General features: G+C 46.1%; 1 protein-coding gene across 1 annotated transcript in view; it reads left to right on the top strand.

Moving 5' to 3' along the window:
* SPATA1 (spermatogenesis associated 1) overlaps nt 1-23,868 on the top strand; it is a 451,261-nt gene that overhangs the window by 265,553 nt on the left and 161,840 nt on the right. Inside the window, exon 9 of the mRNA XM_078645859.1 lies at nt 8,783-8,900. Within this exon, the coding sequence (XP_078501985.1) occupies nt 8,783-8,900 (118 nt within the window). The remainder of the gene's footprint in view (nt 1-8,782; nt 8,901-23,868) is intronic.

Genomic DNA, 23,868 nt, shown 5'->3' with positions numbered 1-23,868 from the left:
CAGCGGTGCATGCCTGCCCCTGCGCACCCAGGCTGCACCCCAGCCCCTCCCGCCGCCCAGCGGTGACTGCCCGCCCCTGCGCACCCAGGTCTCACTGCTCACCTTCCTCCACCGGTGTGTCTCTAAGAGGGCCCACTACGTGCCGGTGCAAGCCCCAAGCCCGCAAAACATGGCAACCTCCACATCATGTAGCCTCGCTCCATGGACCACCAGGTCTCACACTTGATTCTGGGTCTTGATTTCGCTATGGCAGAGATTATATCAGTGCACACAGCATCATCGCAGGCTGCACACCACTCAGCCCTTTAGGTGCCACTGATTCTGTGATCTGCGAGGCAACACCACGTGGCGGTAGGCCAGCACTACCCGCTGGCTCAGGCCTACACTACGGTCCAGCAGGGCTCACAATGACCCTAACCAGTCGAGACTGCCAGGACAGGGCATCATCGCAGGCTGCACACCCGCTCAGCACTTAAGGTGCTCCTACCTCAGTACACCGAAAGTCACCGTCCTGTGGCGGTGTGCCTGTGTCGGATGCAGTGTATCCAGTGCCACCAATACTGTGCCCCACAAGTCATGGACCCTCTATGATTGAGTATTGTGGTGCGGACGCCATCATGTCCCCTCTGGCCCACCCAGAGAGGCGTTGAGCACCTACGCCCGGCCCTTTTTATTGGCAGGGTCACATGTCCTGTGACGCGTGTTCTGGATGGATGTGGTGTGGGGATAAACCAGCTGTGAGGGAGTGGCTGTGGCATGCTGTAACTAGTAGACCTGTGAGCAGCAGACCACTACAGGGAAGAACTGGGACATGTAGCGTTGTCCCCCCCCCCCTGTGAGTATAAGTGGAGTGGGCTGGCCTGGCGTATGCCAGTCCAATGTAAGGGTGTGAATGAAGACCCCGGGACTCTGGGTGTGGTTTGGTACTGGGCTGGAAAAGGAAGTAACTAATGCGTGTGTCTCTGTTGTAGTGTTGGTGCCAAGAGGACCTCATTCTTCAATGTGTCACCCTGTGACTCAAGTCACACAACATGAGCAACATGGACGTAAGTGGTAAACACTGACCCTACATTCATCCATACTTCTACACTTGAAAGATCATAGGCATGACACATCTGTGTGAATATGAATGTTTAAAGCACATTCAGTTGAGTGTTGCAGCTGGAGCAGTCAAGGCCATGCAAACCCCACTTTACATTGTTGGTCTGTGGAGGGCCAACCAGAGACCTTCAGGGAATGACTAGTCCAAAGGAAGAGGAAGAGTTCAGTCCGCAGTCTGAATGCTGTATCATTGGTGATCAAACAGAATATGGCAGTCTATGTAAAGGTCCAAGGTGAGTGTCACAGAATCTATCGGGGGACAGTGGAAGGTGATGATGCAGAGGGCAGAACCAAGCAGAAACAGGCCATATGGCGGAGATAAATGCTACTGCGTCCTTCTTACCATGAAGGCAGGTTCATCTGCATCTTCGTCCACTGATGTTTCATGTGCCTCACGGGTGGGTGGTGGTGTTCTGTCTCCAGCACTGTGTGGCAGTGACACTTCGGGGGGTGGAGATGTGGATGGAATGGCAGCAGCAGCATACATCAGCGCCAGGCCTTATGACAGCAAAGCCATGAGGGTGGTCTTTAGGTCATTCAGGAACGCAGCTACCTCTCGCTGGTGTGCAGCGCTGACAGCCGCTTTTTCCGCCTACGTCCTCTCCATGGTTTCCATTATCTTCTGCATGTGTCCCAACTCTTGTGTGACATCGCTAGAGCCACCCTGACTGAACAGTTGTTCTAGTCTCTGTGTCAGGACTCCAGTGATCTCAGCCATGGTCCGTTGCAGAGCATGGAGCAGACTGTGGGTGTCCGTTAGGGACTGTCAGTGGTCCTTGATGGGACTTAGACACCCACGTGTGCCATCTAGTTTGGCTGCCATGAGGTCGAACCCCACCTGCACTTTTTCAGCCAGCTTCTCCTGGCACTCCAACAAACGGCGTTGGAAGGCCATGTGTTCTTCGTGGGGTCCTGAGTGGCAGCCGTGGTGGTGGGTGCTGCCTGCTGTGTGGTCTGTGCAGGGGATGGGGTCTCCTCAATGCAGCTGGGCTGCTCTGCTCCTGGAGGTGGAGTGCGGAGGCTGTCAATGAACTCTTGGACGGTGTCGGCGTCGTAGATGTGGTGTTCCTCTTTGTCATCAGAGAAGAGAGGTTCGGCCTGCTCTGCAGGAGGTGTTGGTTTTCCCTCTACAATGTGAAGGGGAGATGCAGTTTAACATTGTGTTCACATGTATGTTGTCACATTGTACATGTTTACATACAGACTGCATGAAAGTGTACATTGTGGTTGTTTGGGAGGAGCTGCCTATTTGATGTGGGACAGTGGACATTTCAACAACATCACGGATGTGTGTTTGTTCTTGTACATTGTCGAGGGACATTTCCCAGCAAGGCCAAATGTGATTGGCCAGTTTCAACACACAAGCGGCACCAGTTGTGTCCTCTGTTCTGTTGTGGACCTGTTGCGGTTTGTACCACATCGTTGTCAAAGTTGATGTGCTCTACATGTTATGTGTGTGTGCTGCATTTTAGGGGAGTCGCCCCTGCAGCTCTGACTTTGCTGCCCCTTCTCCCTTTCATGCGGTGTGCCTTTGACTTCTGTGCTTATACAGTGCTGTGATGTTGCATACTTGAGTACATTGGTCTCCTGGTGGGAGTTGGGGGTCTGGGGCATGGTTTGTCTGCAGATATGCTCTACTTAATTGTGCATGTGTGCCATTGTGTCCATCTACCCCCGTCCCCCCAGTCCCTGGTCGGTACTCACCCTGGTGCTGTTATGTCAGGTCATGTTGAGCAGTGTCCGCTCCCCCAACTCCTGACACCGTCTCCCCACTGATGAACTGTGGACATAATTTCCTCCATATCGTCCAGCTCCTCCTGTGGCACAGGACTCCCACCTCCAGTCTGCATGGCTGCCTTCGGGATGTTGGGGAGTTTCTGCTTGGTTTTGCGCTTCACATCATTCCTGCGCCTCTTGACCTCTTCCATTGTCTTCCTCAGCACTCCAACTGCATTCACCTTGTCCACGATAGACTGCCATATTCCGTTTTTGTTGCCAATGACACAGTGGAGGTGAAGAACAGTTGATGGTTTTCGACCACCTCCGTTATCAGGATCCTGTTTTCCTGCGGACTGAACCGCTTCTTCCTACTCTTCTTGTCCTTGACCTTCTCAGACCCGGAGGTCCCAGGCTGGTCCTCCAGGGGGTTTGTGGGGTTCTGGTTGTCATGGGTACTTGCTCTGGCAACATCCATTGTGCTTCGCTGTTCTTTGGCTTTTGTTTGTATGTTTTTTTCTACTTTTATGGTCATTTTTTCCCGCCTGACGTGTGTGAATTGCAGGCCTGTCGCTGGTTTTCGCTGATTTTTGTATCGCGATTGGCCTCATCACAACTTTTTGCATTCGTGTTTTGTATTTTTGAGGTATCGCTTGGACTTTATCACCGTCATTTGACGCGTTATCGTCAGCCTATCGCATGGTACCGCTGTGTTAAGAATACAACGTTAACACAGCGTTATTTTCCCGCAATAGACTGCGATGTGAAGAGTTGCGTTAAGCTAATTTTGCAGTAATTATCACACGTTCTTGAGAATATCCCGCAAAGTGTTTAGATTAAGAGGCAGAGTGAGCAGCAGCAGCAATACTGAAAGATCCTACCTCCTTGAGAGCACAAAAATTCATACAAAATTTGAAGAAACAGTGCAAACTGTGCAGTAACATGTGGAGAAATTATCCTAGTGTGAATTTAATGTAAAGGGAGCCAATGGCATAGAAGCTCATTTTCTTCAGTGTACCAGGCAAAATCTGTTCACTGATCCAGCCCGTTATCAATGCTCTAATTAATAAATCAAGATGGTCTTTACGCAGGAACGGGTCTTTCTGAGTCTCTCAGAGACTTAAGCCAAGGCTATGAGAGTAGGGGTAGTGATGCTAGGTGTCTATGTCTCCTGGACAGGGCTATATGTGATCTCTAAAGGACTGAACCTATGGGTGAGCCACGCCCCTAAGGGCCCACAAAATAGTTTTGAGAAATGAATAAGGGTATAGGTTTAATCCAAGGCAATGTGTATGTTCTCATCTAAGTAATATAAGGCTTGCATTGCTAAGTTGGAGAAAAGAACCAGCATTGGTAAATTGTAGTGAAATGCTGGAGGTGTAATTGGCCATTAGTCCATTTTATTATCTGTCTGTCGAAGGGGGAGGTATTTGTTCAATTCTTATCTACCTGTGTAATGCAGAAGAGCACATAATTCCCTTTTCTTGAGATACAGCAATAAGTCAAATGTTCTGCAATCTGAAAATTTTGGTTTGCACTTTTGCAACTAAGATTTACATTTGATAAATTTTGTTACATTTCAAGATCACGAATATGCTAATTTCTCAGCAACTAAAATCCTATCAAAATGCTTTATTAACTCATGTGCAGAGAAGCGAGTATGGTTAAAAAGATTGCATCTAGTGTTCTCTGAAACAAATGCTGCTGACCATATCCCATGAATAGGGGTCTGGCCAATGTTTTTAGGCAATATATTTACAAAGAAATCTGGTAGGTTAATCACATGTGGTGTGATGCGTTATTCAGTCTAATTTCAAATAGAGAAACTGGGTCAGGTAAAACCACCAAAATATTTGATAAACTATTACGTGAAAGCGTTTGCATTATTTGAGACAGGTTTCCAACTCTCCAATAAAGAAAAAGCTTCTTTGTCCCAAGCGCTGCGTGCATTGTTAGACCATCATCATTTTTAGGGTCGAGCCTGGGGAGCATGCGTCACACGCGTGAGACACTCTAGTATGCAAAAAGGGCTTGGAGCGCGCTCGTTGCTTACCATTTGTTGGATGGCGTGATGCTCTTCTTTACAGTATCGTAATTCTTTAGGGCAGGCCTAACATAATTTCCGATCTTCTCTGTGCAGTGGGGACCAAGCACTGATTGATTCAACGTAATCAGTGCCCGTCTGCTGCTCCAAACTTGATTGAGCTGCTATTTTGTTCTGTTTAACTTTTAGTGCCCTGCAAACGGAAGGTGTGTGAGTGGCGAAATCGTGCTCAGCAAGATAAACAAAATTGTAAATATTTATTTTCTATAGTTAACTTTCTTTCATTTTGCTAAGTCTTTTTTTTATCACTTTGCACTCATGTAGTACATATCCCCCTAACTCTCTTAGGGTGATTCGCACCCACCTCTGGGCAATAAGGGGCCAGGGAATCTGGAGAGATATTATTTATGGAAAAAGAAGGTTGAAGTTGTTTTCTGGGGTTAATGCCATTTTAGAGTAAAATCTGAGGTGAGATGAAAGTGCAAGTACTGAAGTTTATTTGTCTTCAGGAGCAGTGGTTGTCTGGACACTGCCTCTACTGGGTAGAGAATTCCTGATGTCTATGCATTTGGGGTGCCAGAACTGTAGGGAATCCGATACATTAGCCCTGGAGCATGAAAGGTGACCATCCGATTTTAACAGGGCAATCCGGTATAGATTCTGTATGCTCTGGTCCTGGAGTGGAAACGTGAGTCTTGAATGTTTTAAAAGGTTCATAGAATTGTAATTCTCGAGAGATACATATTTCAGTTTTCTTTATAAGAAAAAAGCCACAAGCTACACCAACTTCATGAATCTTAAACTTGCAGAATATGTACTAGAGAGGAGGACTCATTTTACTGTTGTTTCAATCTTTATATTTGTTAAAGCGTTTGTCCCACATGTTAGACCTGACATCATTGGCCTGAGTCTCCCTTCCATTTTTGACGGATTGCCTCCTCTGTTTTGATAAGTTTTTGCTGGATTTATGCTTTGGGCCCTGTGCCACTGCTAATCAGTGCCACAGTGCAAGTACTCCTTATGTTAAATTGATGTACTGATTGGTTATTCCACAATTGGGTTATTTGATTCACTGTCAGCCCCTAGTACAGTGCACCTTGGGTGCCCAGGGCTTGTAGATCAAATGCTGCTGGTGGGCTTGCAGCACTGGGGATGTATGACGGTACCACGTGTTCTTTTACAACGCGTACCGTTACAACGCTACTTTTACCACGCAAGTCGTTACCACGACTTGCGTGGAGGGGCGCTGGGTAGTAAATTTTTTAATTTACTATTCCAACTCCAGTCCCCGTGGACTCTAGGGAAGGAGTTGGATAGTAAATTAAACAATTTACTATCCTGGAGCGCCCCCCAGCGCAAGTCGTGGTAACGACTTGCGTGGTAAAAGTAGCGTGGTAACGGTACCGCGTTGTAAAAAATGCGTGGTAACCGTTGCATACCAGCACTGGTTGTGCCACCCACAGAAGCAGCTTGTAAAGTATGTCTCAGGCCTGCCATTGCAAGGCCTGTATGCAGTCTAGCACTGCCATGTCGACTTGGCCAAGTGCACCCACTTGCCAGTCCCTAAACCTTCCCTTTGCTTCATATTAGACACCCATGTGGTAGGCCCAAGGGCAGGGTGCATTGTAAGTATAAGGTAGGACATGCTCTGATGTGTGTAGCATGTTCTAATAGTGAATTACAGCCATTTTCGTTTTTCACTATTGAAGGCTACCTGTTCTCATAGGCCAGAATGGGCAGTGAAGATTAATACATTCTTATAATCCTAACTGACTCAGGGAACATGGTAGAAATTCAAATTTAGTATGCCTGAACTCAGAATAATAAAATACATCTTTAAGTAAAGTTTATTTTAATATTCTGTGTTTGCAAATACCACTGTTAGAAAGTAGGTATTTGCTTGCCTAACCATTTGAGCCCGCCTCTGCTGAGTTGTGTATTCCTTGTCTGGGTTTGTGTGTGACAGGGCTGGGGAAATTCCAGGAGACAGTATGGGACAGCCCAGTGGTGAATAGGGAGATTTACAACCAGATGGGAGGGGGAGAGTGCACCTGGGTCCTGAATAGGGCTGGGCCTTCCCTCTAAAATGCTGGCTCCACCCCCTGTGGCTTGTCTTATGTCTCTGCCCTGCACAGTGAAAGGAGAAGAGGAATCCTGTCAACAGAGTGCTCCAGAGCTGTATCTTCCCTCCCCTGTGCTGGCTCTACCTCCTGTGGGGCGGCTGATGTCTCTGCTCTGCACAGTGAAAGGAAGAGGAGAGTCATGTCAACAAAGTGCTCAGGGACTGGTTTGAACTAGGCAGAGGCCTCTCTGCCTTCAGAGAACAAAGGATTTTGGGGTATAAATATTGGGACCCAGTCCCACAGACTTTAGATCATCACTTCTGGAACAAGAAACCTTTCTGCCAAGGGGAAGAACAAAGGAAGCTGCAGGAGCTGGACTGCCCCCTCTCCCAGTGTGCTGTTTGCTGGGTTGGCATGCAGTGGTTGCTTCATTGCCAAGGGAAAGGAGAAGGAACTTTTTAAGGACTTTCAACTACAGAATATTCTCCAAGGGCTTGAACTGTGCTTGCCTCCTGCTGAAGTCTCAGGGCCAAAATACTTCACCTCCAGCTCCCCTTTGAATTTCCTTGCTGGGAATTCTGACTCCAGTCACTTGCGTGCCGCTGGAAGCGCGACGCATCGAGAAGAAGCGTGTCGCCGCCGCAGCTGAAATCGTCGCAACGCCGGAGAAGCGAGCCTCCGTCGCATCTCCCTGGAAGCGTGTGTTCATTGAAGCTGCCTGCTGTCACATCACCGGAGAAGCGTGACGCCATCGAGAGAGTCGCCATCGCATCGCTGGAGAAGCCCGTCGCAGGGCCTGTCGTAGCTCCAAAGTACAGAGTCATCGCAAGGTTGCCAGGGCGTCATCGCATCGTCATCACATCGGCGCATCAAGGGCACCATCTTCTTGCATCGCAATTGGATCTTCGCATCGTCATTGCACCGCATCAAGGCACCATCTTGCACACCGCAAAAGGTCGAGAATCTACGCATCACCTCCGCACCCATAAGGCTCACGACGAGTCCCCTACTCTGCGCAAGCATTGAGGAAGGACGCAACCGTTCCCCCGGGTCACGGAACCGACGCATCTCCCTTTCTGCGAGTCCTTTTGTTTATTTTGCGTTACGTATCCAGGTACTTTGTTGAGAACTTTGTCGCATCTACCATCAAATTGAACTAAGAGACTTTAATCATCTTTTAAGTAATCTTAAGTGTAGTATTGTGACTTTTTGTCGTTTGTGGTCTTGTGTTTAAGTCTATATAAAGAATACTTATTTTTATAAAACATGTGTTGTTTTCCATCTGTAGTGTTATCACTGTATTACTGTGTATATTCACAAATGCTTAACACACTGCTTCTGAGATAAGCCTGTCTGCTCGTGCTAAGCTACCAAGGGGGTGAGCAGGGGTTATTAAGGATTGTAATCCCCTTATCCTGACTTAGAAGTAAGGGTCCCTATTTGGACATGGGTGATAACCATTGCCAACTAGAGACCCCCAGATCTAACACCACACAATTTAACAGAGAAAAGAAGAACGCCGGTATCTCTAGGGTCTGGCAAGCAGCCAACCACTTACACTATTCTGTGTGCTATGGTTTTTGTCAAAAAGAAAGGACAAACAGGGATGCTCTTTAATTTCTTTACTTTATGTGTGCGATCTCTTGAGATTGTTTGCCTCTTTCAAGTTTCTTATACATCTCACAAGACTTTAGAACAGAAACTTCCATTTTAACAGGATATGCATTGAATTTGTTTAATTATTGAATGTAATTTAGGTACATTGTTGAAGTAAATGAAAAGCGCGTACATGTGGTGTCGTAAATTTACTCCTGAAGGAAAAAATGTTTACAAAGGTTTTTATGTAATTAATTTGCAGTTGTATGGAAAAGACACAAACATTTTACCAAGTCCAGATCAATATGTCGGACCCCCAACTCCACCGTTGTTGGCACTTTCTACAACTAAAATTCAAGTTCCGACTTCTCAGACAGAGAGTAAGTATCCGTTGATTAAAATATGCCAATTTCCGGCTTTGAATAGGAAATGCTTTAAACAATAGTATTATAAATCATGTAATATTGGCTGTTGTATGATTACTTTTTCAGATTTTCTTGTCAACGTTTAATTTTTATATTCTCTAAAATGCATTGAAGAACCTCAGGGACATGGTCTCCAAGGTATTTAAGAAATTACATAAATCACTACAACGTGACGAGGCCAAACAAAGTGGTCTAAAACGGATACACATACATGCCTAGGCACACAAAGCCAATTAAACTTGCGTTTTTTAAATTGGAAGTTTTCCTTTATTAACGGCGAGAGGGAAAGAGTGTGTGTGTCTGTGTGTGCTTGTGTGTGTGTATGTATAACCTATGCTGTGAGGACCGTATCGGTCCTCATAGCTTGGGTAAATCCTGACAGACCCGGAGAAACAGCATCTTTGTGAAGACCGGGGCGCTAGCTAGGACCGTTCCAGGTAGTGTGTTTAGGTACTTTCGAGTGAGTGTATAAAAGAACTAAAAGTGCAGTTATATTTGCATCAGTCTTCTTAATAACCTAACCTACCGTATTTTCCGGCGTATAAGACGACTTTTTAACCCCTTAAAATGTTCTGGAAAGTTGGGGGTCGTCTTATACGCCGGGTGCCAAATTTGACTGTATGTTTTCATGCGTTTTTTACATAGCGCGGACTTTACCCCAAAGGTGTCAGAGCGCTTTACAGTAGGAACAGTATTGATACAAGAGGAACAATTACAAATGAACAAATTACAAAAGCAAACGTTAAGTTACATGGATCAAAAGTGACAATAGTGAGCAACCAAAATACATGAGGTAGCAATCAGTACATTCCTGGAGAAAAAAGTGATAAGTGTGCAGGTTACAAAAGCGTACAAAGTACGAGCCAACTATGCAGGACTGCGTTGGGCTGCGCTGGAAGTGGGGGTAGTCTTATACGGCGAGTATAGCACGAAACCTACATTTTATCAAGCAAAGTAGGGGGTCGTCTTATACACCGGGTCGTCTAATACGCCGGAAATTACGGTACTATCAAAGTATGCGTGGAGTTAGAATAGTAAATACACACTTCTTTACGGTCAACTGTGTGTGTGTGTGTGTGTGTATGTGAGTGTGTGTGGTGTGGAGAGCGGGAGGATTCAATAATGAGTGAAAGGTGCATGGATGATGGAATGATTAAAGAGTGCATGAATTGATAATATAATTAGTTCTTAGGTTGGTGAATGGGTGAATGAAGGAGGGCATGGTTCAGGGACCTAGATTCTATTAGAACAGCACATGCAGTGGCACTGGAGCCAAAGGCCTGAGGGGCCCACTACACCCTGAATAGTGCTGTATTTCATAGTTCATTTCTTTCCTTGAACCAGGGCCCATGACAAATTTGCTGCTCCACCGACATGGATTGGTGAATGGGTGGGTGCATGACTTTAGTGAGTGCATGAATTGACTGATAAATGGATGATGAATGCATCTGCGAATGGATGAATGTGTAATGAGTTAATGAGGGCCCTGATGGGGACATGGGTGAGGGAGTGAAAGGGTGGGTGACTGAAATGACGAGTGAGTGAGTCCAAGGAAATGCTAAGGTAGGAACAGCTTCACAAAAACAAATATGCCAAGCTAAGGGCACTAGCCAACTTTAAAAAGTTCTGCATCAGCGTATCTCCATTTCTGTGTTCATAATTCATAATTAGTATGTGCATGTATAATTAAAGGAGATAATGGCTGAAAATGCTGCTAGGACCCTTCAGCCCATCTGCTGTTGAGTGTGCTGTACCCCTCTGACCCTTAGTATCTATTTTATCACAGTTCGCCTTTTGTGAATCATAGGCAAAAAAGTTTCTTTTTTGCAGTTGAACACTTGAGTAGATTCTGCTCTAAGCACCCTGACTAAGCACAGATAAGACTTTCATGATTATAACATTAATTCTCTCTTTTCAGAGGCATCTGCGTCTGACTGTCTTACAACATGAAGCAGAGACTGTAGGGAACATTAATCTTCAATAGTAGATGAATTCCATGGTTAATCAGCAGTTCACGAAATGCAGGTGTATGTGGATATTTGGTACATGCTTTTAGTACAGTCAGTAAAGAGAATTTGGGTGAGTTATAGGGTTTTATCCATGAATTCTTTAGTTTCATTCTTTAGTTTCATTCTTTATGCAATAAGAATCAGTCTTTTAAGCATCATCGCTAGAAATAAATATAATCTAGTAATCAATATTCCAATATAAGGAATAATGCTAAATTAATACGAATAACAGTTAAAAGTTGAAATAATACAGCAAGCAGGTTCCATAAAGGAATGTTGCTATTCTAAATTTAATTAGACTGGAATAGAATAAGGTGTCAGATAAGAATTTCAAAAAGAGTTCTGATGAGAGAATAAATGCATAAGCATAAAGCCTTTGCAGTTCGAATAAAAGAAAGGGTCAAGCTAGACAACATAGGCAGCTTTAAATCAACAGACATCTAATAAAAGAAAATAGACTCAAAAGTAATCTCTCAGGAACAGAAATATGGTCTCAAGATGCCATTGAATGTTTCTCCGGAAAATGTGATTGAGAGAAACCCTCCTTACTCCAGAAACACGCATGAATATAAGCACACAATATTGTAGATGGAAACAAGTATCACTTTCTTCATTTACAGCATCCTATAGGATTTCAATAAGCCCTTGGGAATAGATAAACTCCCCAGTTTCTCACATTTTCACAATGGGTCACAGACAAAGTTCCTTGTCCACATTTTGCGGTTCAGGCAGTTCTTCCCATCAATCAATCAATCATAGCATTTGTATAGCGCGCTACTCACCCGGAAGGGTCTCAAGGCGCTTGGGGGAGGGTTCCGCTACTGCTCGAACAGCCAGGTCTTGAGTTGTTTCCTGAAGGCGAGATGGTCCTGTGTCAGACGGAGGTGGATGGGGAGGGAGTTCCATGTCTTGGCTGCCAGGTAGGAGAAGGATCTTCCTCCGGCGGTGGCTCTTCGGATGCGTGGTATGGCGGCGAGGGCGAGGCTCGTAGAACGTAGCTGGCGGGTGGGCGTGTAGAAGGTTAGGCGGTCGTTGAGGTACTTGGGGCCCAAGTCGTGTAGAGATTTGTGTGCGTGGGTAAGGAGCCTGAACGTGATCCTTTTGCTGACGGGGAGCCAGTGCAGGTCCCTCAGATGGCCGGAGATGTGGCTGCGTCGGGGGATGTCCAACATGAGTCGGGCAGAGGCGTTCTGTATGCGCTGGAGTCTTTTCTGTAGTTTGGCTGTGGTTCCCGCGTAGTGGGTGACCGTCTTCCTGGTTTCGGTCGGGATCCATCGGAAGATCTTTCGGAGCATACGCAGGGTGTTGAAGCGCGATGAGGAGACGGCGTTGACTTGTCTGGTCATCGAGAGTGAAGAGTCCAGGATGAAGCCTAGGTTTCGTGCGTGGTCTGTTGGCTTGGGAGCGGTGCCCAGGGCGAGAGGCCACCAGGAGTCATCCCAGGAGAAGGGCGATGGTCCCAGGATGAGGACTTCCATCTTGTCTGAGTTCAGTTTCAGGCGGCTGTTCTTCATCCACTCGGCGACGTCTTTCATTCCTTCGTGTATGCTCGTTCTGGCGGTGGCGGGGTCTCTGGTGAGGGAGAGGATCAGTTGGGTGTCTTCGGCGTAGGAGATGATGTTGAGGTTGTGTTGGCGTGCGATGGCTGCAAGAGGTCTCATGTAGACGTTGAAGAGGGTGGGGCTGAGTGATGATCCTTGCGGTACGCCGCAGATGTCTTCGGTGGCCTCGGATCAGAACGGGGGGAGGCGGACTCTTTGTGTTCTTCTGGCGAGGAACGAGATGATCCACTCCAGTGCCTTTTCTTGGATACCGGTGTTGCTGAGGCGTTGAACTAGGGTGCGGTGGCAGGCGGTGTCGAACGCTGCAGAGAGGTCCAGGAGGATGAGGGCCGCTGTTTCCCCGTTGTCAAGCAGGGCTCGGATGTCGTCGGTGGCTGCGATGAGGGCGGTCTCGGTGCTGTGGTTGGCTCGGAAGCCGGACTGCGAGGGGTCGAGGGATCCGTTCGTCTCGAGGAAGGCTGCAAGCTGTCTGTTGACGGTCTTCTCGATGACTTTGGCAGGAAAAGGGAGGAGCGAGATGGGGCGGAAGTTCTTGAGGTCGTTGGGGTCCGCTGTTGGTTTCTTCAGTAGGGCGTTGAGCTCGGCATGCTTCCAGCTCTCCGGGAAGGTGGCAGTGTTGAAGGAGGAGTTGATGACGTCCCGGAGTTGGGGCAAGGGTCGGTTGGAGATCCGGAGTGGATGGTGTTCATCGTGCGGGCTGTGTCTTCGGTGGTCACCGTGGTCCAGGTGCGGAGGATGGCGGTGGGGGGCGTTGGTTCAACGGTTAGGTGCGTGGATGGTGCGCCAAAGCTGTTGTGGATGTCGGCGATCTTGCGGTGGAAGTACGTGGCGAGAGAGTCGCAGAGATCTTGTGAAGGAGTGATGTCGTTGTTGCCGGTGCTGGGGTTGGAGAACTCCTTGACGATGCTGAAGAGTTCCTTGCTGTCGTGGGCGTTGTTTTCCAGTCGTTCCTTCAGTGATTTCTTCTTGGTGGTGCGAATGAGCTGGTGGTGCTTGCGGGTGGCGTCTTTGAGGGCGGTCATGTAGTCTGTGGTCTGGTCGAGGAGCCAGGCTTTCTCGAGGGTGCAGCAGTTCTTCTTGGAGTCCTTGAGTTCGTCGGTGAACCAGGAGGCTTTCTTGCTTCTAGGTCTGCTGAGAGGGTTCTTTAGTGGCGCGAGGTCGTCGGCGCAGGCGGTCAGCCACTGCGTGAGGTTGTGTGCTGCTTCGTTGGGGTTTGTTGTGCTGGCGGGTGGGTTCTGGCTGAGGGAGGTGGTGAGCTGCTTGGCGGTGATCTTGCTCCAGCTCCTGCGAGGAACCTGTTGCGGGTGGCGGTGTGTCGTGGTTCTTCTGAAGCTGAAGTGGACGTAGCTGTGGTCGGTCCAGTGAAGTCCGGTGGAGTGGCTGAAGGTGATGTGCTTGCTGGATGAATCATCCTTTCTGTTGCCTCCTCTCCTCCTGAACAGAACCTTACTATCAGTTGTCTAATACAAAACAAATGACAACTCACTAACTAACAGAAGACTTCTGGGAAGTTAAAGCATCTGCAGTGAAATAAGAAACATCTTTTCTCCCTCTTCGTTGCTGCCCATCACTCCCTTTTATCCTTTCTGCCTATTCTTCAGTTTCACCCATGTCAAATGCATTTATATCCTGTACTTCCTTACCTATCCGTTCTTATATCTGTTTAAATTCTGGGGGGCAACCTATTTTCAGCCTCTATGGGAACTAAAGCTAACTTTAGAGAACAAATCATCTGGGTTCCTAGCAACCATGTGTCACTGCACCCAGCAGCATCAAAATCAGGTTGGATGCAGCAGGGAGGTCATTCTGTGGAAGGAAATGAATCAGTAGCAGAGCAGCCTGAGGGGGAGGGAGCCTGTCTCATCAACCAATGTCCAACTGCAAGAACTAGTTTATGGCCTAAAACTAAATCCTTAATGGAAACTCGGTGCGACAATGCAAACATCAGCGGAAAGCCGTCGGCTTGACGTACAGTTGGTCAAAGCAATGACAAGGCAGAAAAATACAGGAAAGGCAATGGCTGTATATGGTGTGGTGGACACAAAGACCTCTGTCTCTCTCTATATATAATTCTTTTTGGTTTTTTATGTGCGCCGCATGCCAAGACCTTTTCTTTTCTTAAAAAAGATACTTAAAAATACATACATATACATACAGGGTAATAGGTTATCCCTGTTCAAATATTGATCACCCTGCTCAAGCAGAACGTTATCATGTTACACCTGAAATCCTTAGTGTGGTATTCCCCAGACCGTTTGCCTTCATTCACCTGTTTTTGCTGAACTTGATTTTAGTTGGCATTAGGACTCTGGTAAATAGTACTACATGTGCTGTAATTTTAATGCTACTAATGGGTTTGAGCTCTCATTGCACCACCAGTAAATTAGCACTTCTAAAACAATTCTCAGGCCTACCACTACAGCCTGTAGTGCTGTTTTAAACTGCAATTAAAACTGGAAAAATAAACCTTTTTCCAGGCCTAAACCTTCCTTTATAATACTCATGAGTCACCCCTAAGGTAGGCACTAAAGGCTTCTAGGGCAGGATACAAAGAATTTAAAAGGTAGGACATGTCTAATTATGTTTTATATGTTCTGACAGTAAAAGCCTACTGATGTAATGTTTTACCGTTGTAAGACTACATCGCCTATAGCCTAACAGTGGATTATCTTATTAGCCTTAACAAGTGAAAACTTCAGTTTGGGAACATATGGAAAAGTGTTTCTTCAACGAAAAGTATTTGTAATTTAAAATCCTTTTTAATTGCAATGTCAGATTTTAAGTAACTATTCTGAAAATGCCACTTTTAGAATGTGGGCATCTTTCTGCCTAAATGTTATGTTATAACGTTTTATTAGGTGCACATATCACCCAGAATGGTATGAAAGTGCTAAAGCGGAGGCACCTGAAGGTAAGGTTTAACTGCAGACAAGAGGAGGGAAGACAATCAAAAGAGCCAGGTTTTAAGCTTCTTGAGGAACTGTTTGTGATCGGTGATCATAAGAAGCTGCATTGGAAGCTGATTCCAGTAGAGGTGCACTAAATGAGAAAAGGATCTGCCATAGTTTCTGGCAGTGCAGACCCTAAGCAGGGTGAGCAGGTATTTAGTTCTTGACCTAAGCTTGGCCCGTTTCCATACATGGTCTTCTGTGCCAGGCAGATGGTCTTGAAACAAACTCATTTCCTAACTGGGAGCCAGTATAGAGCTTTTAAACTGGGTGTGCCAACGTTTTTTTTAGGATGGATCAAATGTGCCTTTCTGCCGGCTTCCAGGGTCACTTGACTGTGAAAGGCTTTTGTGTGGGTTCTATTTGTGTTCCCTCCATACATCAGAACAAAAGGGTCTTGCCTGTGGGTCAGGGTTTTTCCCTCCTGAGTAGGATGTCCTGGCATTGTACTCAGACTTCCTGAGCTTCAAATTTTAGCCTCAGGGCTATGCCCACCCCATTCTGAAAGTCTGAGGGGTGCCTGTCCTACCACTGATAAATGCAGGTTACACCTAGGCCTGCCTGCCCTTTGTTACTTCAGATGGTTTGGAGCCAAACCCAGGAAAGGGGCAACCCCATCCAAGGACGGGCACTGGGGATAAAAGTGGTACCTTCACATTCTCTCATAAAAACACTTGTGGACATGTTAAAGTGTCATATGAAGGACTGCACTGCTGTCTGAAGAAGGAAGTCTGGATGTGCTCGCCTTGAACCCAGGATCCCCATAAGTGGTTCCAAGAGCCAGTTGGCTGACCTCCTGTTTGAGTTACAGGGACACAACAAGTTTCAGGGGCCTCCCAGCAGCCAACCAGCACCTACTGGACCTCCCTGGGCCTGCATGAGCCCGGATACGGTCCTCTGCTGGAGTGAGTACTTATGTGCTAGAGGTGCCCCCAGGTCCTTGACCCTTGGCAGACATCAGAGTAAGCTCCTCCTACATGAAAGGTGGAAATCCAGAAGTTTTGGGCTCCTCTTGACCAGGAAACACACTGTTTGTGCTGATGAATGACAATCCACGATGCATTACAAACTTAGGGGTCTAATTAGGGATACAAAAGTCATCCTCTACTCATAGTAGCCTTATCAATAGTACAAGGGTACGATGACGGTGACACTAACAAACCAGATCACAAGATGTGAAGAACCAGTAGCGTAAGTCCCCCCTGGTTTAGGATTCCCATCAACAGTCTTGTAATGATCAATATTATCATTTGGTAATCCTTATCGGGTATTGTGTCTCTAGATCATTGAGACCGGCATACCCAGATAACCAGATACGGGGTAGCGACCCACAATCACTCGGTACTACCACATGATGTTGATGTGATGGGAAGTGCAGTGTAAACAAATATAAGTGGTGGTCTAAAAAAGGATAGGGAGCTCAACCTAGAATATTTTAATAAACGTTGGCCCCTTCCTTAATAAAAACAAGAACAGTGTAGTATCATCATCGCAGTCCACACAAATAGCTGCGAGGAGACCAACATGTTTCAGCCACTAAAGGTTAACTCCTCAGGCTTTCGTCAGGGTCTCTGTTCAATAAATATACTACTGCTTAAATGTGAATAAGTGTGAAAAAATATAGAAAAAAACACACAAGTGGAAACCAGTAAAGGATATAGTGTTCCTTCGACTGTGTCTACTCCTCTCTTCGGCACCTGGTTGAATGTACTATGTAAAGAGGACAAACGTACAGGAAGATCACAATCAGCTACACTGGTCTGTAGTAAACATAATAAATTGTTTCACAAAAATAATAAATCAGCTTGCTTACTCACCCAGAGTGTCCGGGGAGTGGACCTCACCTCTTCCTGGACCTGGCTCAGGATATGTGAGACCCCGCTCTACAATAACAGAAACCGACTACGTAAATCACAAAACCCAAGAGGTCAAACATTAATTTACTCTGGCGATGTATATTCTGTATATGGAGCTTATTGACACCCATCCAGAGATTCACTAGTACACCCTCTCTCCACTTCACTGTCAACTACAGGATAAACAAACAGTCATGTTCAGACCTCCTCTATTCCAACATATAGTTGGCAATATGAGGAAAAGCCTAATGTAAGGCTAGTAGAGCAGGTAGACCAATATTCCTACCTGTCCGTCGTTGTCTCAGGCCGTGACTGAGTCAGGGGGAGGCACAGTCTCTCCTATCTCCTGGCTACTTCACTGTTCTGGTAAGTGACAACCAACCAATCGATACCTGTGGGGGAGGGGCTGGCCCTGTCGCCGCCTACACAGGGATTGCTGCCAGGGTGACTCCTGTTGCGCTATAATTAGCAGTAATGCCCACCGCTAATGTCAGGACTTGATAATCGCCCAGTGATTGCACATCCTCAGTCCCACGCTCATTACCGGCCTCGCGCTCGTACTCTCGCGAGACTCGCCGGTAAGAAACTACAAAATGACGTCACGTTGCCCGTGTTGGTAGTTTCTAGTTCTAACTACCGCATTGCGGACTATGCCAAGCTGTATCAACACAGACCAATGTCCACCTGATGATGCAAAACCGCGTCCATCAGTGGTTGTGTCGTGAGAGCATTCAACAACCCGTCTCGGACTCGCGCTCACGCTCTCGCGAGACTAGGCGGTAAGAGACTACAGGATGACATCACGTCTCCCGTGTCTGTAGTTTCTAGTACCACCTTCCGCATTGCGGATTCATCCGAGTTTACTAGCCAAGAGCAATGTCTCAATGATGACGCAAGCCTGCGTACATCGGTGGTTGTACCAAGATAGAAACATCATCCCCCCAGAGGGTTTTATCGCATAGACCCTAGGCTAAGGTTGGTTCATACCGGCACTGAACCGGCAATGTTAATCATTCAATAGACCCGAACAATTTCTAAGGTTAGATAACAAAGCCCCGCTACCCGGGTGACAGGGCTCGCATTAATGTCTGCCCGGAGGCGCCAAATCATCCTGTCATGGACATAACAGGAATGAATATTGAAGATTTTACATATTTCAGACCAAAAACAAAGTTCAATCTACCCAGCCATTATGTAATGGGCTAGAAATGGTGGTTAGCCCCCAGGCCCCTCATGTGTTAACACCATAGAGAGAATATTGGTATATACAAAGTCAGGTCGTTACCAGTAAATTAGCCCTTTCACATGTACAACCCACTCAAGACCCTGTACTCACACCTGAAATTCAGAAATATCAGTTCAAGGCAAACCACGGAATGTCATCGTTCAACCCTTGTCTGTCTGTCCCCAATTTGAACACCCACTTCTGTTCACGAATGAAAAGATACCTAGACACATCACTCACATGTGGTGGAATGTATGGTTTTTCCAAGATATGCCATTTGAAGTCTGTTTCGGCATGATTACGTGTGATGAAATGCTTAGTGAGTTTCGAGATGTCTTTCTTGCAGCGAAAAGTGCTTTTGTGTTCCTGCATCCTCACACGCACTTTTCTCGTGGTCATGCCCACATATCGTTCATTGCACGTGCAAGTGATGAGGTAGATCAAGTTGGTACTGTTGCAGTTTGTAAACTGCCGCAGTTCCCATGGCCTATCTGTACCAATGTCCACACTAGTGATTTTAGTCGTTAGAGGGCAAATAGAGCAGCCTCCACACGGATGGTGCCCTAACACCGGAGGGAGATCCCATAACGTGCCTATCTCTCTCCTAGGTGTAGCTTTTGGTCGAGTGTGTACCAAGCGATCCCTTAGGTTGGCTGAGCGTTTAAAAGCGAAAAGTGGGAAAGGAATTTTATCTTTGCCACTGTTCAAAATTCTCCAATGCTTTTTAATCACTTTCTGAAGCAAGCTGATTTATTATTTTTGTGAAACAATTTATTATGTTTACTACAGACCAGTGTAGCTGATTGTGATCTTCCTGTACGTTTGTCCTCTTTACATAGTACATTCAACCAGGTGCCGAAGAGAGGAGTAGACACAGTCGAAGGAACACTATATCCTTTACTGGTTTCTACTTGTGTGTTTTTTTCTATATTTTTTCACACTTATTCACATTTAAGCAGTAGTATATTTATTGAACAGAGACCCTGACGAAAGCCTGAGGAGTTAACCTTTAGTGGCTGAAACATGTTGGTCTCCTCGCAGCTATTTGTGTGGACTGCGATGATGATACTACACTGTTCTTGTTTTTATTAAGGAAGGGGCCAACGTTTATTAAAATATTCTAGGTTGAGCTCCCTATCCTTTTTTAGACCACCACTTATATTTGTTTACACTGCACTTCCCATCACATCAACATCATGTGGTAGTACCGAGTGATTGTGGGTCGCTACCCCGTATCTGGTTATCTGGGTATGCCGGTCTCAATGATCTAGAGACACAATACCCGATAAGGATTACCAAATGATAATATTGATCATTACAAGACTGTTGATGGAAATCCTAAACCAGGGGGGACTTACGCTACTGGTTCTTCACATCTTGTGATCTGGTTTGTTAGTGTCACCGTCATCGTACCCTTGTACTATTGATAAGGCTACTATGAGTAGAGGATGACTTTTGTATCCCTAATTAGACCCCTAAGTTTGTAGTTGATCGCTGATTTTCCTGGGGATAATACTTAGGCTTGGTCTATAAACATCCCTCTAGCCCTGCAAGATAGTATGTTTTTCCATTTTTAGAGCAGCGTGCAGCTGCGGGCTATTATGTGTTGATCCAAGTAATAGTGATCATTTCATTTCTAATAATAAGAAGTGCTTAGCATATTGACTTTTGTCTCGAGGTTTTCTACACCTGTTTTTCTTTTCCACTGTATAGCTACAATGGCAGAACGCCATGGTCTGGCTTACGATGATTCCATGTATCATTCCATCTTAGATAATATGCCGAGTATCTTAGAAACACTACCTACACCTACAGTCAGTGCAACGGATGACTGGACTAAAGTCCTAGCATTGAAAAAGTCGCACTCTCGGACTCAGACACATGGGATTATCATGGCTGATTACATGCGAGCTAGTTGCGCACCTCCCGGGCTTATAGTAACCAATGCTCCACGATTATTCCTAAGCGATAAACCATTCCTGAAGGATTGGTCAATGATTGCTTGGCGCTGCACCCGTGACTGGCTAATTCTGATTATCAGTACAGCCAAACGGGTATCAGACGCAATTTTAGTAGAAATACAGGTCCTGGAGGGCAAAATCAAGGCCACCATCAGTGCCACTTTCAAAAAAAACAAAGACGAATCAGATAAAGCCAACAAAGAATTTGCTGATTCGATACTTCAGACTAAACTTGAGAAGTTCAAGAAAGATCTGGCCAAGTTTAATTTGGAAACTGTCTATCCCTACACCAGCGACAATTACAAAGCTCCAGACTTTAACAAACGAGGGAGAATGTATGGATCCAACTACTCAGGATCTAGCTCAGAGACAGGAAGCGATTCGGAGGCCAGTAATCAGCCATCCAATGCCGGAAACAATCGTGGCAGAGGAGGGAGATCACAAAACTATAGGGGCCATTATAACATGCCCGGCCAATCTTGGTGGCCACCAGGACCGTGGGGTTATCCAGGTAATTTTGCTCCACCGATGGGCCCCTTTCCTGGTTTTCAAAATTTCAATAGCCAGCCTTTTTTAGCGCGTGGCCCCAGACGGTCACGGGGCAAAAGAAGACCGGCACAAGGACAGCCTCAGGTGCAATGGGAGGACACGACGGGCCCCCATGCAGGAACTCGGAGTCACACGAGAAGGAATGCTCAAGAACAATAAACAGACCTGAACAGAGTTTGGTGGTCAATCTCAGCCAAAGAATTTTATCAGACACAGAGGAGGCTTTGCTGAATAAGGGCTTAGGTTTCGTGACTACAGATGAGGGTGATCCATTTGTCCTACAAACGGAACTAGCACAGTTTTTCCGGAAGCTAAGGCTCCATTATTTCTTTAAGAACAAGATCACTGAGGAATCAGAGGTGGACAAGGATACCAACACCGGTTTGAGGAATAAATCTACTTTCTCACCCCCCTTACATGCTGTACCGACCCAAGTACTAACTTTCGAACTGGCTGTCAAGAATGATATAGATCTTATACAGTATAGTTCTAGATCACGGTACAATAACCTCAACACTGCAGAGAGACAGGGTCTTAAAACCTTGACCCGAGATGGGAGTATAACTGTGAAGCCCGCCGACAAAGGGGGCTCCATTGTGGTCCAAAATGTAGATACTTACAGGGCAGAGTGTATCCGCCAGCTGAGTAACGTCAATGCTTACCGTCCATTCGGCTGTTGATCCGACTCCAAGACTGATGAGTGAAATTCAAGTCCTGGTTGAAGAAGCCTTAGGAGAAGGCTGGATCACTCCCGCAGAGGCACAATTCCTGCAGGCTAAACATCCTATCATGCCTTATTTTTACACCTTACCTAAGGTGCATAAACCACAGAGACCGCCTCCAGGTAGGCCTATAATTTCAGGCCAGGGTTCACTTCTTGAACCCCTTTCAGCTTTTGCTGATTACTTTCTCAAACCATTGGTCAACAAGATGCCTACGTTTCTCATGGACACCACCGATGTCCTGAGAGTGATTCCTGATATCGTTTTTGATCGAGAGACGGATTATCTTGTCTCTCTTGATGTTGAGTCCCTGTATACCTCCATTCCCCAGGATGCGACTCTGGACACTATCAGATCCATCCTGGGTGAATCGGAATTGGACTCCATCACTCCTGTACCGTTCATCATGGCTTTGGCCACCATAGCCATGAAAGAAAACTTTTTCATGTATGAGGACCAGATATACCACCAAGTCTCTGGAACCAGCATGGGCAGTATTTTTGCGCCTTCGCTGGCGAATTTATACGTCCATGAATTTGAACAGACCACAGTTTTGCATCCCACCAACCCTTTCTTTCCATCTATAATTTGGTGGAAAAGATACATTGATGATATTCTGATGGTGTGGAGAGGGACTAGTGAATCGGTCACACTGTTTCACCAATGGCTTAACAGTCAGAATAACTATCTCCGGTTCACTATGGAAATGAATAAAGATAGACTTCCTTTCCTGGACCTCTCGATTTACAGCACCTTGAGGGGTTTGGAGAGTGAACTGTACAGAAAACCGATGTCAAGGAATTCCCTTCTCCTTTACGAAAGTCAACACCCCAAGTCACTGAGGGATAATCTGCCCTTTGGACAGTTTCTTCGAGTTCATCGGAACTGTTCTACCCCAGACACCTTCAAACGTCATGCAGATGATCTTTCTAAGCAATTGAGAGAGAGGCATTACCCAAAAAAATTGGTCCAGCGCTCATATAAACGAGCAGCAAATAATCATCGGGCTGCTCTTCTGGAACCACGTGTAGAGAAACCACCCTTGGACCGACTAACACTAGTGAGCACATTCAACACCAAATCGAACTATGTTCAGAAAGTGATTAAAAAGCATTGGAGAATTTTGAACAGTGGCAAAGATAAAATTCCTTTCCCACTTTTCGCTTTTAAACGCTCAGCCAACCTAAGGGATCGCTTGGTACACACTCGACCAAAAGCTACACCTAGGAGAGAGATAGGCACGTTATGGGATCTCCCTCCGGTGTTAGGGCACCATCCGTGTGGAGGCTGCTCTATTTGCCCTCTAACGACTAAAATCACTAGTGTGGACATTGGTACAGATAGGCCATGGGAACTGCGGCAGTTTACAAACTGCAACAGTACCAACTTGATCTACCTCATCACTTGCACGTGCAATGAACGATATGTGGGCATGACCACGAGAAAAGTGCGTGTGAGAATGCAGGAACACAAAAGTACTTTTCGCTGCAAGAAAGACATCTCGAAACTCACTAAGCATTTCATCACACGTAATCATGCCGAAACAGACTTCAAATGGCATGTCTTGGCAAAACCATACATTCCACCACATGTGAGTGATGTGTCTAGGTATCTTTTCATTCGTGAACAGAAGTGGGTGTTCAAATTGGGGACAGACAGACAAGGGTTGAACGATGACATTCCGTGGTTTGCCTTGAACTGATATTTCTGAATTTCAGGTGTGAGTACAGGGTCTTGAGTGGGTTGTACATGTGAAAGGGCTAATTTACTGGTAACGACCTGACTTTGTATATACCAATATTCTCTCTATGGTGTTAACACATGAGGGGCCTGGGGGCTAACCACCATTTCTAGCCCATTACATAATGGCTGGGTAGATTGAACTTTGTTTTTGGTCTGAAATATGTAAAATCTTCAATATTCATTCCTGTTATGTCCATGACAGGATGATTTGGCGCCTCCGGGCAGACATTAATGCGAGCCCTGTCACCCGGGTAGCGGGGCTTTGTTATCTAACCTTAGAAATTGTTCGGGTCCATTGAATGATTAACATTGCCGGTTCAGTGCCGGTATGAACCAACCTTAGCCTAG

Source organism: Lissotriton helveticus, chromosome 1_1, assembly GCF_964261635.1.
Source record: "Lissotriton helveticus chromosome 1_1, aLisHel1.1, whole genome shotgun sequence".
Taxonomy (NCBI): domain Eukaryota; kingdom Metazoa; phylum Chordata; class Amphibia; order Caudata; family Salamandridae; genus Lissotriton; species Lissotriton helveticus.
This window is presented reverse-complemented; position numbering and strand designations above follow the sequence as displayed.